The sequence below is a fragment of the Podarcis cretensis genome (assembly GCF_951804945.1).
Source record: "Podarcis cretensis genome assembly, chromosome: 9".
Classification (NCBI taxonomy): Eukaryota; Metazoa; Chordata; class Lepidosauria; order Squamata; family Lacertidae; genus Podarcis; species Podarcis cretensis.
In genome coordinates, this window is record NC_137178.1 from 61,032,417 (window position 1) to 61,050,395 (window position 17,979).

Consider the following 17,979-nt stretch of genomic DNA (forward strand, 5'->3'; position numbering starts at 1 on the left):
GTTGTTTTAAGTCCTTTAATAGGATATCCCCCAAAATACAAAAATATTAAATCCTGCAAAACTATGCTAAAGAATTTTGTTCCCTTAGCTATTCCCCTCATTAATAATACACCCAATGATAAACATACAGCTTCATTTTACTACCTAATGTGTTCCAACTTAATTTTACTAGCTAATGTGATTCTGTGATGGTTGCTTTGCATATCGACAGTCCCAGTTCCTTGCAATTCAGTAGAGTAATTGCAAAAAAAGTGAGGTCTTCCTGTTAATTTGTGCCACAGTAAATATTTTTAATAGGAATACATGCATTACAGTGCAGCATTTGATACACTTCCATTCTGCTAATTTTCTTCTGGTAATGCAAGCTTCAGTTTCAGCAGCCTGGAAAACAGGGAAATATCTTCAGAATAGGTAAACCTGGAATACAATCCTCCACACACTTACCTGGGAGTAAGCCCCATTGAGCTTAACAAGGCTTACTCTTTAGTAAGAGTAATGGATAGGATTGCACTGTTGGCATGGATATTTTTTGCCCCTCCTGACCCTTTTCTTTCATTTCTCACGTTGCGTTCACTTCTCTCTGTACTAATAACAGTAGGCTTGTGCTAATCTAGCCCTGCAGTTAGACACAAGCTCCTGTGTAGAACCAAATGGTGCAAATGACCCGGAAAGCCTGTACACTCCATCTTGGTAGTCAAGGGACTAGGTTTCTTGTGCTACTCTCTTATCAGAGAGGTGGATGGAAATTGGGAAGGTGCCTGTTAGCAAGGGGTGAGTTAATTGGGCTATTGTTGCCAATTTATGTAGCTTGCTTTTTAAAAACTATCAGTATTGCTTAACATGTTAGCCCCTCGAGGACAAGTCATGACAAATGCTTGCTGTTTCAGCATCTATCCTGAGCCTGCAATGGCAGCAAGGCTCTGCAGGCTTTTCGTAGAATTGTAGAGTTGGAAGGGATCACAAGGGTCGTCTTGTCCAAACCCCTGCAATGCAGGAATATTTTGCCCAAGGTGGGGCTTGAACTCATGATCCAGAGGTTAAGCCTGTCTTGTAAGTTTTCACCTTCTTCTAATAAAGCACTAGCTTTGATCACTCAGGCATTTTTTACATCCTTCTTGGGAGCCCCTGCACTAAGCCACTTGCACAGGTCCTCCTTTTGGCCTGTGGATAATGATGATAATGATAGTGACAACAACAATGTTATTGTTTATACCCCACCCATCTGGTTGGGTTGTCTCAGGCACTCTGGGCAGCTTCCAATGCATACAAAAACATAATAAAACATCAGGACAATAGGCACAGTTAGCAGGATTCCAGAGTAAGGATGCGTTGGGGGAGCCATAGCAGCCAGATGGCTAATTCCTGGCTGGAGTTAGGAAGAGTGGGTGGGTGCCTGTGGCAGAGGTGCTGGGTGGGTTTGGGGCTTCCCAGGATTGGTAACCTGTCTAAGTAGATCCAGCAGCTATAACTGCTGCCTATGAGTGGATGAATTTAAGCACTGAAGCCCTTGGGAAAAGATAAGCAGCCTTGGCAGTGGGCTGGCTGTTTCTGCCTGTGATGAAAATGCAGGGAGATGACTTGAAGGCTTTGCAGGAGTGGATGAAGGCCATGGAGGAGGATGTGGTTCGGGAAAGAGATATGCAAGCGACCGTCTGTGAAGTTGTAAGGGATTCAGGCGGAAAGTTAGAGAAGCAGGAAAAGGAGCTGCTCACACTGGCTTCTCTGTGCACAGAAAAGGGGACACTGTTTGCATTGCCCTAGGGTGCAACTATTCTTGGTCAACCTGCTTGGTCACCATCAGGATGGGATGATAAAGCTGAGAAGAGCACCTTGAATGAGGAAGGGGAAGTAGTGATGATGATGAGGGAATGAGGCTGGCTGCACCTCCTTTGATGCAGGCTAAAGTGAAATAGTGTAGGGTTGGTGCTGCCCCAGCCCTGCCAGTCTAGGTTAATACTGTTCACGATGATAAATCTGGTGAGCTCATGGAGCTGGCTAAGTAATTCATCAGTAGCCACGTGAAACACTGTTGGCCTGGCTGTTACATTTGTGGGTTGAAGGAGAGGGCAGTTTGAGTCTCTTGCTGGGAGAGGCAGTGAGCAATGTGGCTGCACACCCAGCCCCAAGGCAGCAGCTGCATGGGTCTCAGAAGATGCAAGGCAATCACTGTTTGCTTGATGGGATTATAGCCATATATCAAGATGCTTGGGGAGCAATAGCAGAGGTGGAGGTAGAACACCGCCATGGCATACACAGGCAATGGCAAGTCCGCTCCACTTACGACTGGGACTTCAAACTCCTACTGGCGCTTATGCAAGAACAGCCCCAAGATCTGGGTGGGCCTTGAAAGCAGTGCAAGTTCTAGCAGGTTTGATAGACCCCTGACTACCAAGAGGAAGTGAAACTGATCCTCCAAGCTCCACAGAAGTTGCCCTATCAGGCTGGGGAAAGGTTGCTTCAACTCATATTGGAACAGGCTGTGGTGGCTGCAGTGTCAGGGGAAGCAAAGGGTTGGCTCAACTCAGTCCACTGGTGGAAGCCCTCTGGCCAATTGCAAGTTGCTGAAATGCTGAGCCCAGCTGGGACAGCTACTTGTGTAGTACTGCTACAAGGAGACAATGTGCCTAGAATTGTGCCTAAATGATATCTGTCTGCTTGTTCAAAGGTTGCACCTGGAGTGGACAGCGGCAGTCACAGCCATCATAATCTGGAGGGTCCCAGGGTTCCTCTACTGACTGTATCCACACTTGTGCCAAGATGTTTCTGTACCTCCTGTAGACCAGGAGCTTGGCTGTCATCAACTCCCACAGTGGCAGTGGAAATCTCTACCTCGATTGGACCCATCGATCAGCAGAAAATACTGGCTATTATAACTGCTGGATCTGCACACAGATGCCAGTGCAAGGACACAGTGGCTTCCCCAACATATTTCAAGCCATTGGATAAAAATGATTATTGTGTGGTGCAATGTTATTTGAATGCTATGCTAAGCAAGTGCACCCTGTCCTATCCATCAGTACCTCAGTGTGTACAAGAGTTGCTCTCTGATCTTACCTTCCCAGTCAATGCAATGAGACGAGAAGGGATAATGTATCCTGAAGGGATTAGGGTCATACTAAGCAGATGTGGGATGGGGTCATATGGTTAACTCCTTTATATGCCATCAGTCAAGCTGGAGGGATTTGTTGGGACCAACAAAATGCAACTTACAGTAGACCTGGTAAAAGGGAACCTATATGGAGCATGGGATCAGACATCTTATGGCCTGGGACTAACTGGACCAGACCCCTGGGATTTACTGGGTGAGAACAAATGGTACCTATTGGGTATGTGGGAACTATGCCTGGCTGTGGTTGCCCCCAGGGTGGCATGGATGATGTTACCTGGGTCTGCCTTGGGTACCGTATCAGATGATGCCAGCCCTGTCTAGTGACAGGGCATTAAATTGGCGAACCTGGAAAGGAAGATGGACTTTGATCAGTTTTTAACCATGGTGATTATTTGATAGTATTGATTCTACCTGCTGGAATTATATTCACCATGATGAAGGTCAATGAGTTTGCCGAGATAATGCAGGCAGCTTTAAACACACTGCACTGGGGTTGGCTGCCCTCAATGAGGAAGCCTCTGCCGTGAAAGCAGCTGTCATGCAAAACAGGCTAGCTTTATATATGATTGCAGCTGCTCAAAGAGGGTGTTGTGCTTTTATAAAGCAGGGGTGCTGCATATATATCCAGATAAACTAAGTAAAAGGAGGCATGCTTTGTATCAAGATAGCACTAAGACAGCCAACTTGGAACAAGAAACATGGAGGATTGTGATATAGGTTCCAAAGGCTTGGAGGATGGTGGCACTGCTTATTAATTATTATTGTAACAATTACAGTGATAGGATTGATCTTTGTTGTTGTTGTTGTGGATTTTGCTTGCAACCGAGTAACAAATGCACCACACAACTCCCCTCCTTTGAGACCCCAAGGGAACTACGGAAGAACACATGGGGCAGATTGTGTAGATCCAAATGGTGCAAATGTCCTGGGAGGCCTGTAAATGTCACCTTGGTTGTCAAGATAACCCCGGCTTTGAAACTTTGAAGCCTTAGTTTTGGTTTAGTTAGTTTGGAGAGGGGAGGCTTCTCGTGCTGACTGCCTTATCTGAGAGATGGGTTGGGAAGGTGCCTCTAAGCAAGGGATGTGTTAATTGGGCTATTAGTTCCTTTAAATAATCAGAACCAGCGAAGGTGGTGAAGGTCCTGTGTGAGTGCCTGAAGGCGGTTGGAGGATGGATGGTGGCTAACAGATTGAGGTTGAATCCTGACAAGACAGAAGTACTGTTTTTGGGGGACAGGGGGCGGGCAGGTGTGGGGATTCCCTGGTCCTGAATGGGGTAACTATGCCCTTGAAGGACCAGGTGCGCAGCCTGGGAGTCATTTTGGACTCACAGCTGTCCATGGAGGAGCAGGTTAATTCTGTGTCCAGGGCAGCTGTCTACCAGCTCCACCTGGCATGCCCGCCGACTGTCTCACCAGAGTGGTGCATGCTCTAGTTATCTCCCGCTTGGACTACTGCAATGCGCTCTATGTGGGGCTACCTTTGAAGGTGACCCGAAAACTGCAATTAATCCAGAATGCGGCAGCTAGACTGGTGACTGGAATTGGCCGCCGGGACCACATAACACCTGTCCTGAGAGATCTGCATTGGCTCCCAGTACATTTCCGAGCACAATTCAAAGTGTTGGTGCTGAGCTTTAAAGCCCTAAATGGCCTTGGTCCAGTATACCTGAAGGAGCGTCTCCACCCCCATCATTCATCCCGGAAACTGTGATCCAGCGCCAAGGGCCTTCTGGCGGTTCCCTCATTGCGAGAAGTGAGCTTACAGGGAACCAGACAGAGGGCCTTCTCAGTAGTGGCGTCCACACTGTGGAACACCCTCCCTTCAGATGTGAAGGAAATAAGCAGCTATCCTATCTTTAAAAGACATCTGAAGGCAGCCCTGTTCAGGGAAGTTTTTAATATTTAATGCTGTACTGTTTTTAATATCTGATTGGGAGCCGCCCAGAGTGGATGGGGAAACTCAGCCAGATGGGCGGGGTATAAATAATACATTATTATTATTATTATTATTATTATTATTATTATTGCCATCTTACTTAGCTTGTTTAACATATTAGCCCCTCACAGACAAGTCATAATGAATGTTTGCTGTTTCGGAGTGCAGTAGGGCTCTGGAGGCTGTCTTGTCAGTTTCACCTTCTTCTAATAAAGCACTAGCATGGATCACTCTGATGTTTTTTACATCTGTTTTTGGAACCCGTGCACCAAACCACTCACACTGGCCCTCCTTTTGGGCTTGTGGATCAGGACAGTTCTTGTTGAACTGCCACCCTCTTCAGTTATAGAACAGAGTCAAACTTGTTCAAAGTCAGAAGTGCTCTATAAGGTGAAATCTATGAAATATGGCTGGGCGCACACACCACTGAATTCAAAAGTAGACAACTAACCTAAAAGCCTCAAGATGAAATCTGGCTGAGCTTTCTCTACTCCTGTATGCAACATTCAATATAAGAGATATTCAGTTTTGGATGTGAGTGTGGGATGTGATGTTCCAAATTTGATTCAGTGTAGGCCATGGCAACATTCCCACCTTGAAAACTTCACCTTTTGTTGCAGATGTTCTGTTATGCATTTGTATTCACTAAACAGTATCTCATAAATCTACTTGGTACAAGTAGATGTGAAATATTGGCATGTGTAAATTTCTGTAAGTGATAAAAGTATATGCCCACCTCCCTTGTGGCTGATAAATCAGAGAGTGAGATCCAGCTGCTTCAGTTATCATTGCTCTTGGATGAGTAGATGAATCTAGAGACATGCGAATGACTAGTCCAAAATCACTGTAGCCTCACCATTTCATGTTAGGGGTGTTTGGATCATACTTTTGGTAAACACAGACATTTTCATACATATTTTGCTTACAAATTATTGCTTCTCAACTTATATATATATATAAACAACACACACACACAATTCCTTGGCATACCATCTTCATAGTCATAAGGCAATTTAGTGATAAGCATTCCTAATTTAATTTTGCCTTGTTTTAGTTTCAGAACTGTTAATAGCATTACTGTACGGTATCAGAAACACATCTAGGAAGCTAATGAAGCCGTTTTGCGCAAACAGCATTTTCAAAAACAAAGCACACACTTCTGCCAGGTATCTGAGCATAGATGTTTTATGATATATACCTGAGTGAGACACACTCAGAAAAAGTGGTGTGGCTCCCTCAATTCATTTTGTTGCTGAGTAATTCCTTACTGCTCCCTTTTAATGAATTCTAACCTTTGTGCCAAACATCAATAAGGATTCTGAAGAAAGTTCCTTAACAACAGTAATTAATCAAACTGGATTTAAGCTTGTTGGTGTCTTTAGTATCTTATCTCTCTTACATCGTAGATGTTGATTCATATTATGGATGCTTGTTCGGTATTATTTTATTAACACTATTGCCACATGTTTGTCATGGTCTTTTGGCCAGAACAATAAACTTATAAACTTGAACAAAGGTAATTAGAGATAGACAAATCTGTCAATTTCAGTTTCTCACACACCCCTCTTAAATGAAGTTTGCCGCGTTTCTGCATCAGTTTGATTAAAAAAAGAAAAGTTCTCACAAAAATTCATCAGCATTCTGATGCATATTTCTTCTAATACACACATTTTGCAAGCAGTTTTCCATATTATGAGCATTTCTGTTATCTGCACTAATATGTGTACTTTTTTTGATACACTTGACCCTAATTTAACATTGAGGGAGGGGCGGGTTTGCAGAACCAAAATCACAAAATTAAAAGAAAAGCAAATTTTGACGGCTACTTGCATTTCGGTTGATGCATTGCTTTGAGAAGCATGGGTTAGGTAGGTCCATGTTGAAAAGTGACCCAAACTGAATTTCTCTCCCATCCTTAATAGTAACTGTGTATTCCTCAACCAATTCCCAAATGGCGAGAAGTTTCAGGGATGCAACACATACTGAACTATTGAAAATTCCATACATCTCTCTCATATATTCAGCACAGGGGTCTTTCCAATGTCCCAGTGCACTCTTCAGAATTGTCATCAGGACCTCATAAGTGCCAAGTAGCAAAAGTATGACTGGGTTTTCACCAGAATAGAAGTTCTAAAAGCCTATTCTAGTACAGTCATACCTTGGGTTACAGGCGCTTTGGGTTGCGCACCGCGCCGAACCCAAAAGTACCGGAATGGGTTACTTCCTGGTTTCGGCACTTGCACATGCACAGAAGCTCTAAATTGTGCTTTGCGCATGCACAGAAGTGCCAAATCGTGACCTGCGCATGCGCAGATGTGGCGCTGCGGGTTGTGGACGCTGCGGGTTGTGAACATGCTTCCTGCACAGATCACGTTCGCAACCCAAGCATCCACTGTATTACATAAGCAGCCTGGGAACCACTGAGGCACAGTTCACCCCCCCCCCCAAAAAAAACAAAATACCGTAAGGGTAGAACAAGAAGTTTATATGGGAAGAATCTTTAATATGCCTCACTATAATACCATCTGCATTGCCAAAACTCTCCAGTGAATTGCCAGACTGGGTCTTGGCAACTGCAAATATGACTTACATGGCCAAGACTCCTCTAATACACCGAGGGGTCAGTAAAAACCCTCCCTTCTTGTTGCAGTGATACTGGGGCTTCAGAAAGAGTCCAATGCATGATGGATTTAACAGTTAAAATACTTTGGGCAACACTGAATTCCTACAACATGGCAACGAAGACAATGGGGGCAGGGGATACCACACATTTTCTAAATCCAACCTTCTTTTTCCTGATTGTAAGGAAATGTGCTGTACATTTTTCTAAACGAAGTGAATATGCAATTAGCTATTTAAATCAGGACTTAATGTTATAGGTTTCCTTTGTCAATTATGGTGATTAACTGTTCAGAGTTACTGATTTGTTTTTCTGTTTTGTGTTTTAGGGGAGTAACTTTCTTTTTAATTTTTTAAAGTGAACACAGCTTTTCCTCTCAGGCTAATGTCAGAATAAATTTACATCACTGGCTTCTTTGCAATTCTTTAGGGCTTTTTCATCACAACACTAAGCTTACACATTTCATAAAAACAGCTACAAGACAGCTGAATCTCCAAAGGTGCAATCTGCTTTATCCTTGCACTTTGCCTCCCTTTTGATGGTCTCTATTATTCTACATAATAAAGCCGAAAATCATCTCTGCATCCTTCACTCAAAGCATTGTTACTAATGCACTGAGCCTAAACTTGTAAAGCAGTGATTGAAAGTAAGGTTAGATTGGGAACAAATAGAGACATCCAGCTTACTTCGAAGGAGTATTGGGGGCAGAATACCATGCAGTTGCATGTACCTAGTACACCGTGAAGTGAAAAGCAAATGGAGAGAAAAAGACTGCTTAGCTTTTGCCCTTTAGTCTATTTCCCCCCGAAACTGCACCACACCACCAAGTAGCTTTTATCTCTGCAAAGTTCTAGATCTAGTGAGATAAAATGGGTCTAGATCTAGAGTACTGGTGGGAATACACAGCTGAGAAATACAGTTTCACTGCATGCAATTGCAGGATAACATGTAAAGGTAAAGGGACCCCTGACCATTAGGTCCAGTCGTGACCGACTCTTGGGTTGCGGCGCTCAACTCGCTTTATTGGCTGAGGGAGCCGGAGTACAGCTTCTGGGTCATGTGGCCAGCATGACTAAGCCACTTCTGGCGAACCAGAGCAGCGCACGGAAACGCTGTTTACCTTCACGCTGAAGAGGTACCTATTTATCTACTTGCGCTTTGGCGTGCTTTGGAACTGCTAGGTGGGCAGGATCAGGGACCGAGCAACGGGAGCTCACCCTGTCGCGGGGATTCGAACCGCCGACCTTCTGATCGGCAAGTCCTAGGCTCTGTAGTTTAACCCGCAGCGCCACCCGCGTCCCTTTTAGGATATCATGTAGTTTGCACCTAATGAAGTGAATCTCTTTAATGCTCCAGGCTGACACAGATGCATATTCCTGCATTACAGGTAGTTGGACTAGATGATCAGCAGGGTCCCTTCCAATGCTACAATTCTATGATTACATTACTCTAGGCATGAAGCAAGAGGTGTCTACTAATATGCAGGGCAACCTAGATCATTTGACACGGATTTAAGATCATCTTAAGTAAGACCATTTGGGTTCTTACCTGTAAAGGGGATACCCCTACATGTAAAAAGATGGCCTCAGTGGGACTTGAGCTCCACCTGGTGGTTGAAGGCAAATCTGTAGCTCCAAATAGAGTCTTCAAAAATCCCTATCTCATCTGAAATTCTCAGTTTTCCATTATGACAAGCCAGAGAAGGAGAAGCAGAACAGATAAGAGGAACAGCCAATGAGAAACAAACAAAGAAACAAAAAACACTCTCTGCTGGATAAACAACCAATAAAAAGTTGGGGGGGGGGACTCAGAAAGACTGGACCATGCGTAGTTCAAAAAACTCAGGCAGGAAGAAAAAACTATATAACAAGGTGAGGCCCAGAGGTCATATTGCACAGAAATCCCCTTTGTGAGGGGGGTAGGAATGTCAATTCCAGATGAAAACCCTGTTTGATGGTCTCCAGGACCCAAAGGTCTGACATGATGGCCTGACATCTGTAAAAATGAAGGGAGAGAAGACCTCCTATAGGCTGGTTTCAGAATTGATGCTTGTATCTTCTGAACTAGTTGAATGAACAAAATCTAAGGAATGTTTCTTGTTGCTGGCTTCTGGTTCCCCTGCGAGCTTTATTCCAGGAGCAATAGGAGGACCAAACTTCTCTCCCTCTTCTGTTGGGTCTGAGAAATCAAAGGGCCTGGAAGGATTGGTGGAGGATCTGGTAGGACTGGTAGGATCTGAAAGGAGCACTTGTCATCCTTCTTATGGGCTGGAGGGCATGGCCTTATTTTCATCCTTTGATTCCACAAGCACATCCTGGAGTGCAGCAGCTCTTAAGAGCATTACCCTCCCTGCCATAGATTTCCATAGCTGAACTGGAGCAGAAGAGAGCAACCACCTCCCAGTGGCACAACCAGAGAACTCTCCTTACCAAGTCTCTTGCCACCAATAAACAGCTTGAAAACTGAATCACATCTGAAATAAATGATGCCAACTTTTAAAGCTTAAGAGAGCATTGAGCTTCAGGTTAGCCTCATGCAGCAGGTCCTCCAGTCTCAAGAGAGGAGCTTTGGCAAAGATGGGGGCAGAAGAAGTTGCCCACACCACCGACTCCCACATGCGCTCACTTGAGACCCAAATCCAGTCCCTGCTCCACAGGGTCCTCAAGTTGTGCATCCAAGTCCTTAGGATGAAGTATGTTATGGGCTGATCCTGTCACCGGTGCATCAACAAGCAGCAATTTATCCTTGCAACTGATCCACGACTTGTTGCCCCAACCTTTAATGATCATTGCATTAGCCACAGTTGTGTTGAAGAGGTGTCTCTAGTTCAGACGCAATAACCTTAGGGACTGAGGCAGGCAACTTCACCATCTTGGACTTGGGTTTAGGATCCAGACATACAGAACTCTGCTCTCACCCCACTGCTGCCTCCACCTCCCAGCTTGTATAAATTCAGCCTGGGCAGTGAAGGAACCACTGAGGAGCCTTGCCTGGCACTCAGAGATGGAGGAAGGAAAGCTATTTAAAGGCACTCCAAGCACCAGGGCCTTGTGGGGTTTCCATTGCCACAGTTGCTTTTTGATGCAAGGGAGGTGGGAATTAGTGGAAATTACTATGTCTGCCTTTTTTTTTCCTGCACAGGGGCTGAAGTTGAAGCTAGTTAGCACCAAGATAGCTGAGAGGCCCACAAATGCTGTTTGCAGGGAATGGAAGACTTCTTGAGAGCTTTCGCCACGTTGTGTGGCAGTAACTGAGAACAAATGGGGTTGGAGAAAATGGAATATGGAAATGAAGTGCCCAGACACAGATAAGGATCTTCAGGCTGAGGTAAAGACGGCTGGTCCTGCCATGGAGACAGAGAAAGAGCGAACGATATTGGGTGACAGAGACAAAATGAGAATGGAATTCAGGGCTAAGGAAAATGGCTGGCAGAAGGGAAGGGAAGGAGAAAAACACTACTCCTCTTTTCTATTCTATTTTTCAGAAACAGAAGGAGGTAGCACAAAAACAAACACACAAAAACAGAGAGAGGAAACAAAGAAAATAAAACTACAAGCCTGAACCAACAAATGAAATCTCAGAGAGACAAGGAACCGCTTTATTGAAGGCAAAATTGAAAACTGAGGATTCCACAGGAGAGAGTAACTTTTGAAGATTCTATTTCTTTCGCCTTCAAGAGCTTGGTAGAGTTCAAAGCCCACTTGCGGTCATCTTTACAAGCACAGAAAAATATCTGACTTACGTTACCACATTTCTGTCTCTGAAAAACATGTAGCACCCATACTCCCCCTGTTCATGTGGTAGATGTCAGGAAACACAAGCTGCCCATGTCCTATGCAATCTGCACAGGAGGAAGGAAGAGAAGCAACATGGTGAAGCCAAAGCCTTTGCTCTAATTCCTTGTCTCCATTTTCCTTTCCCATTCCATATATTGCTTTAGGATTAGCTTAAACATGTAAGTAAGCATGTGTCTACATGCCAGATTCTGGATTTCTTTCATCACTTTGCCCCATTTTACTGTATTCAAGAAATGAGAATCCAGAGGAGGATAAGTACAGATGAAGCAGCAAGACTAGAGAGGGTGATGGGCTGGTTTCTCTATGGTTCTCACTGAGTTCAATAGACAAAGGTTGCAAGTTGCAATCCAAGGCAAAAATTGCCACATCTAGGTTGGAGGGGTAGGGAGAGAGCTTCCCCTGAACTTCTCTGTTCCCACCACCCATCATAATGATAGGCATTTTCTTCAGAACTCTAAACAGTCGTAGATGTGTGAATGTTCAGGGTGGCAGGAGAGGATATATTGTTTATTAATACCCCTCCTAACTTGCGCTAGCAAGTTCCTTTACTTAGCAGAGTGCATTCCCCTTCACACAGCAGAAAACGAGTTGCAAACTCGTGCGAGTTTCTTGAGACAATACACAATTCAATCTGGCTTGTCCAAATTGAAATGCGTTCTAATATTTTCCTGGTAAGACCCCTTGAATCCCTCCTAAAAGGATAAAAACACCACAGTCTTACTCATAAGCAATGATTAGGCAGAGCACAGCGTGATCCCTGAAGGCAGGCTTAAGGTTTAAAGTTACAAACGTCTAAAACAGGTTTACCCCATAAGGGAGATGGCCTGAGGGACTGCTTGGCTGGAAGTTCATAGGACGAAAAGAAGATGGAAAAGGGGAGAGAGTGGTAGCATGCCTTGGCCTTTTACCAGGTCTGGAAAGGTCAAGCCCACCCACTAGTCACATGCAAGGAAGGATGCTCCAGGCCAGGAAGAACAGGAAGTTTTGACTGGCTGGACCAAACATTCCCTTGCATGTCCACTCTAGGAAAACAAGGAATGTTGTACTTGACTGCTCTCAGTGGATTACATCCCACAATAGAAGTAATTCAAATAGGGGGAAACATGGCCTTGTTTATCATAGCTTCATCGGTAGCTTACCTGTGTTTCTGCTTCTATTTATCTATTAGGCTTACACTTCATTAAAGTGGTGTACAGCAACAACCTCTGAGGTAAATAGCTCAACTGATAGAGAATGAGACTCCTTAATCTCAGCGTCATGGGTTCCAGCACCATATTGGGTGAAAGATTCCTGCCTTGCAGGGGGTTGGATAAGATGACCCTAGTGACCCCTTCCCAACTCTACAATCCTTTGATTCCATGTCTGGCTGACAGATAGTGACTTGACTGGAGCCAACATGGAAGCTTTGTGAGTAGGGGTTTCAATCTTGTGTTTCCACCACTAAATGCATATGAGGTGGCTCTGAACAATGGATAGCCAGAAAACTAAGGAACGACAATGCCAAAATAATAATCTTATGATATAAAAAGAAGAGGTTTTGTTTTTGTTTTTTAAAAAAACTTCCTTTAAAAAATAAAAAGAAGCAAAAATTAAAACTGCCTAGGAAACCTAATTGCATCTCCTTTCCAAATAAATATTTATTTTCCCAACTATACTGAGAAGCTGAAAAACAGTATTTCTGTGTCATTGCACACCAAAAGCAATCCTACTCAGAAGATCTCTCATTAATTTCCCTTTTAAAGTATGGGGTATATTATTTCAGGCTTGTCCCTGCACAGAATTATCTGGAAGCTGGCTATTCAACATTGCCCAACATTTTTATTTTTTAAAAGTGGAAAGTAACTTTCACGTTTTCGAGTTAATGTCGGCCCTTGGCATTAGTAAACACTTTAACCACTTTTATATAGCTGACTACTGAGACCTACAGCTAATGACTGTGGCTGTCATTTTGAGGCACAGATTTTCATTTCCATAAGTGCTCTCTGGAGAACAATCATTTCTGTAAATGCTAACTAGGATTCTGTTATCCATTGCTGTGTGTCTTATGTTCTCATTTACACCCAAGCAATGCAAGTGCGAAATGCTGCCAAGTGAATTCTCCACCCACCTCACTAGATTTTTTAAAAAAAAATGTGTTTCACACTTAACATGTGCCGCAATGGCAAATCAGGCCCACAATGACCAATATCAATAAAATAATGTGTCTGCTAAAGTAAGATGTAACGCTTTGTGTCATATGGATAAATTTTTTCTATTCACTTGACTAACTGCTATCCTTAATCATTATGCATAAACCACATATGCTCTATAGCCAGTTGTCTTCTTGAAGTGCCTTATTCAGTATATGTTATTTCAGCAGGGATTTGAGAAGTGTAACAAGAGCCCTTCCACTAATGAGAAATGCCCTGGATAAATTCAAATGGCATATCGTTTAACACTTGTCAGGCGAAACGAGGAGAGCTGGTGTAATGAAAAGGAGCTCAACATGATACTAATATCAATAATCTGTGTTCATGTTAGTGAAGAACCCGTTTTGACTGAAATCAAAACATGTGACAAATTCAGCAACAACTGGTGACAAGAGTTGTATTAGATGTAACATTGGCTAAGTTGAGTCGTTTGTATTTTTTGTTTAACAAAGGGAGCACTGTGATTAAGGGAGCCAATGCCCTGATCTCACTAAAAAGGTAAAAGGTAAAGGTACCCCTGCCCATACGGGCCAGTCTTGACAGACTCTGGGGTTGTGCGCCCATCTCACTCAAGAGGCCAGGGGCCAGCGCTGTCCGGAGACACTTCCGGGTCACGTGGCCAGCGTGACATCGCTGCTCTGGCGAGCCAGAGCCGCACACGGAAACGCCGTTTACCTTCCCGCTGGTAAGCGGTCCCTATTTACCTACTTGCACCCGGAGGTGCTTTCGAACTGCTAGGTTGGCAGGCGCTGGGACCGAGCAGCGGGAGCGCACCCCGCCGCAAGGATTCGAACCACCGACCTTTCGATCGGCAAGCCCTAGGCGCTGAGGCTTTAACCCACAGTGCCACCTGCGTTACCTTCTATCAAACAGCTGCTTCAGTAAAACTATGAATCTCAACAGCCTATTTATTCTTATTTATTGCTGAGGTCTCTAATAATGAAATTCATAACAACATGTCATCAGCATAGTAGTTTTTATGGGCTCTTGTGGTTGCTTACTACTGTATTATATGTGTATTGCACACTTCTCTATAGCAATTATGCATGGATCTGTGGTGTTTCTAACTTTGGTCTACAGACTAGAATGATTAATTACTTTTCGGTAGATGGTAGAAGTATGCACTTCCTGGTTGAAAAGCAAATGTCATCATGTAATGAAGCTTCCTAGTCAACAAATTAATGAGGCCATTTCTTGTTTTTTATTCTGATCCTGGTAAGCTACTTTACATATCAATTACCCTTCCTTGGTAAAACTGTCACACTCTTCATCCCACCAAGAGAAGCATTCCGACTTCACATTAAAGCCCTTCGAAATAAGCTGTTAGTTACAACTCCAAATATTTTATTCTTGCCCATAATGGCCTCTTCTTGCGTTGATCAAGTACACTGCCTGCTGCCCATGGTTTTCTCTAGCAGAACATTTGATTATTTCTTTGACACCGCAGGATATTAAGATCAGCTTCCATGTGATCCTTATGAGAAGAGCTCAAAGTCTCATGGACTCCAGGATGACAACCTTCTCAAACTGCCAGATTGTAGATTACTTAAAAGGCATGTCCTAAGCTGCCTGCAGGGTCTTCAGCCTTCAGCTGTGCCTGACAGAAAATGCTGCTGTAACTGGATTCTGTGAGTCTGACACTGGGTCAGGCTTGAGTTTTGCTCTCCAAGGTTGAAAGAGTAATTACTACTGGAAACAAATGTATAAGTGCTAGTTTGATATCTTAGACCTTTACCTAGACTGATATCTCACCCCGACGTGGTAAAAATGGTTGCTTAGTTTTACCTGTACGGAAATGAATCGGTAACACACCATGTGTGTGTCACACATTTGTGTACCGTGTGCTTCCTGAAAAGTCAAAATGTCATTACTAATCTTCTTTTGAGTGACTCTTTCAGAAATGGTATTATTTTTTTCTTCTTCCCCTCCCACAATCAATGAATTCACCTCTTCAAGCACATAAGCCTCATATGCCTGGAAACACCCTTTATAGCTAAGCTCTGTTATCTTTGTTATTAGAATCAGACCGTTTGTGTTCTAGCCCCAATTTTAATATGTGCATTTAGAGAATGGTGCCTCCAAATGGTTCATTCTTGGAGGCTGAGAGATCTCACTAAATGTTCCTCAGCAGCTCACCAATATATACTGCCAGTACACAGTACACAGTACACAATATATATTGCCAGTGATGGAAGTTACAGCCAGTCTATTATTGGAACGGGAAGCTGCCATGCTCAGTGGCTGATTCTCATTTTCATAAAACTAGAAGCCTGAAGTCAACAACACTGGCTGATAAATTCCAGCACACCCGTTCTCTCCAACATCCCCACCAGATAGTCCATCTGCAGACTCATTCACTTTATACCACAGTGGCTACAACTGAAAATGAGGTTGGCCAATCAAAGTTCCTCATCTTCATGGAGCTTTGTTTGATATGGCATGGCAACTGGCCCTGAAGTCTGGACTGCTTCTCTGATACTCAGATTTCATAGCCATGCCTTGGAAGTTCCGGACTATCATCAAGATAATACAGTAATACAATTTAGCATACTGGTTCCTTGTGAAATTTCTGTAAAATGGTTGGGGGTATATATTTTTAACAAAATAATTTCATGCCAAAATTTATTTTGCTTTGGGGAACTCACCATGTCTGTATCTGAAACTGGTCCAAAGCTGGTCACATATATGTTTGTGAAGACTTCAGTTGTACTGTCTGGCATAAGAAAATAAGAACAAGTGTGAGGATGTAGGTTTCTCCCTTTTTACAAGTATCCTGAGATAGGTCCTATGGTGTATTTTCTTCAATAAATGCAACAATAAACAAGCATTTTATTATTATTATTATTATTAAATACAGACATGAGTAACTTGGTGGTCACTGTAGAAACACACCCTAAAATTGGACCCAGTTAAAATTCTGGACTTCTTGTTGCAGGAAACTAACAGCCTTAAAATATCATATTTGCATAAATACATTGAAAAGCAAATCACCCCAAAGGCCAATAGATAGTTAGACTGCATTCATGTTGTTCTGTATCTCTTAACTCAGAATGTGAGATATCTAGGGATAGCCTTCTTAAAATGCTGTAGAAATCACAATATTTTATATAATTATTTTGGGTTCTAGCTTTTGAGATTTAGAATATGTATTTACTATAAGCATATGCCTGGAACAGTAGGAGATGGAGCCTTACTTTTAAAGTAAAATTTAGGAAAATCAACAAGAGACAAAATATGGCAGAAAGGTAAAGTGAGCATGTTTCCTCCCTTTCAGGGTACAGTAGAAAAATTCCAGACTTTTTCTCACTCTCAGATGCTCCAGTTTAGATTAACATATTTCCCATTTTAACCAACACCAAAATAATTTTAAAGTCTAGTTAGGGCACTGTAAATATTATTATTATTATTATTATTATTATTATTAACTATTAGTTTAATTCAAGCAAGAAAACCTACAAGCTAATTTTCCTCATTAATGGCTATTTAAGCATCACACACTTTTTTTGGATTTTGGACATAACATAAATGCATTAGGTCAAAGGCCTGTCCAGTCCAGTATCCTGTTCTCGCTATGGCAAAATAAGACGCCTGTGGTTGTCCCCATGCAGGACTGCGTTAAAAGCAGTTGTGATTCCCAGATGCTGGCAATCAGAGACACATTGACTCCAACAGTGGAGATAGAAGAGATCCATCATGTACACTTTGCATCATACTGCAATACAATTACTCTATCTAAACCACAGCTTTTTACATGTTTACATACTGAGCTCCCCCCCCCTCCAGATATTCATGTACTCCTTTGCACACTTAGCTCCTTCAAAAATGAACTATTCTATTTCCTTCTATTGAGGGGGAAGCTCTGTTTATGCATCCATAGGCAGCTGGTGAGGTTCTGCCTAAGAAGCAGAATTCATGCCTACACAGATCCACTAATCAAGGTGTGAATGCTGGTTTTTAAAATACCTGTTTATGATTCCTCGAATATTTGAAACAAGGGTAGAAACAAAATGGGAACCCTACGTTATATTAAAATGTAATGTAAGATAAATATTTATGTAAGTGAGAAGGTAAGAATTTCAATTACAGAAAAAGAGATGTTGCTATGAGGTAGATACACAGAGAAAAGCAACTAATCACTTTACATGTAGCTTGGTGAGACTGATGATAAGACTTTGCTAACACTGACAAGTTACATTGACCATTCTAGTTGGGATTCTTGGTTCCATTCATTTTTTGAGCTTTTACTTTTTCTTCCCTTTTTTCTGCCTTTGTTGTTTATTTTCACTAAACATACCCTCCAACATTTCTCCGATGAAAATAGGGATG

At 42.8% G+C, this 17,979-nt stretch overlaps 1 protein-coding gene and 1 long non-coding RNA gene across 5 annotated transcripts in view; both read right to left on the reverse strand.

Moving 5' to 3' along the window:
* Positions 1 to 17,979, reverse strand: part of GABRA2 (gamma-aminobutyric acid type A receptor subunit alpha2) — a 75,946-nt gene that overhangs the window by 27,377 nt on the left and 30,590 nt on the right. For all 4 annotated transcript variants that reach the window (XM_079989796.1, XM_079989797.1, XM_079989798.1 and 1 more), the window contains one exon: positions 16,299 to 16,366. In XM_079989796.1, the coding sequence (XP_079845922.1) occupies positions 16,299 to 16,366 (68 nt within the window). The remainder of the gene's footprint in view (positions 1 to 16,298; positions 16,367 to 17,979) is intronic.
* LOC307223672 lies at positions 42 to 9,443 on the reverse strand. Its single transcript, XR_013842182.1, has 3 exons — positions 9,216 to 9,443; positions 3,384 to 3,454; positions 42 to 381 (listed from the first exon to the last, which is right to left on the reverse strand). It is a non-coding gene; the product is annotated as an uncharacterized lncRNA (long non-coding RNA).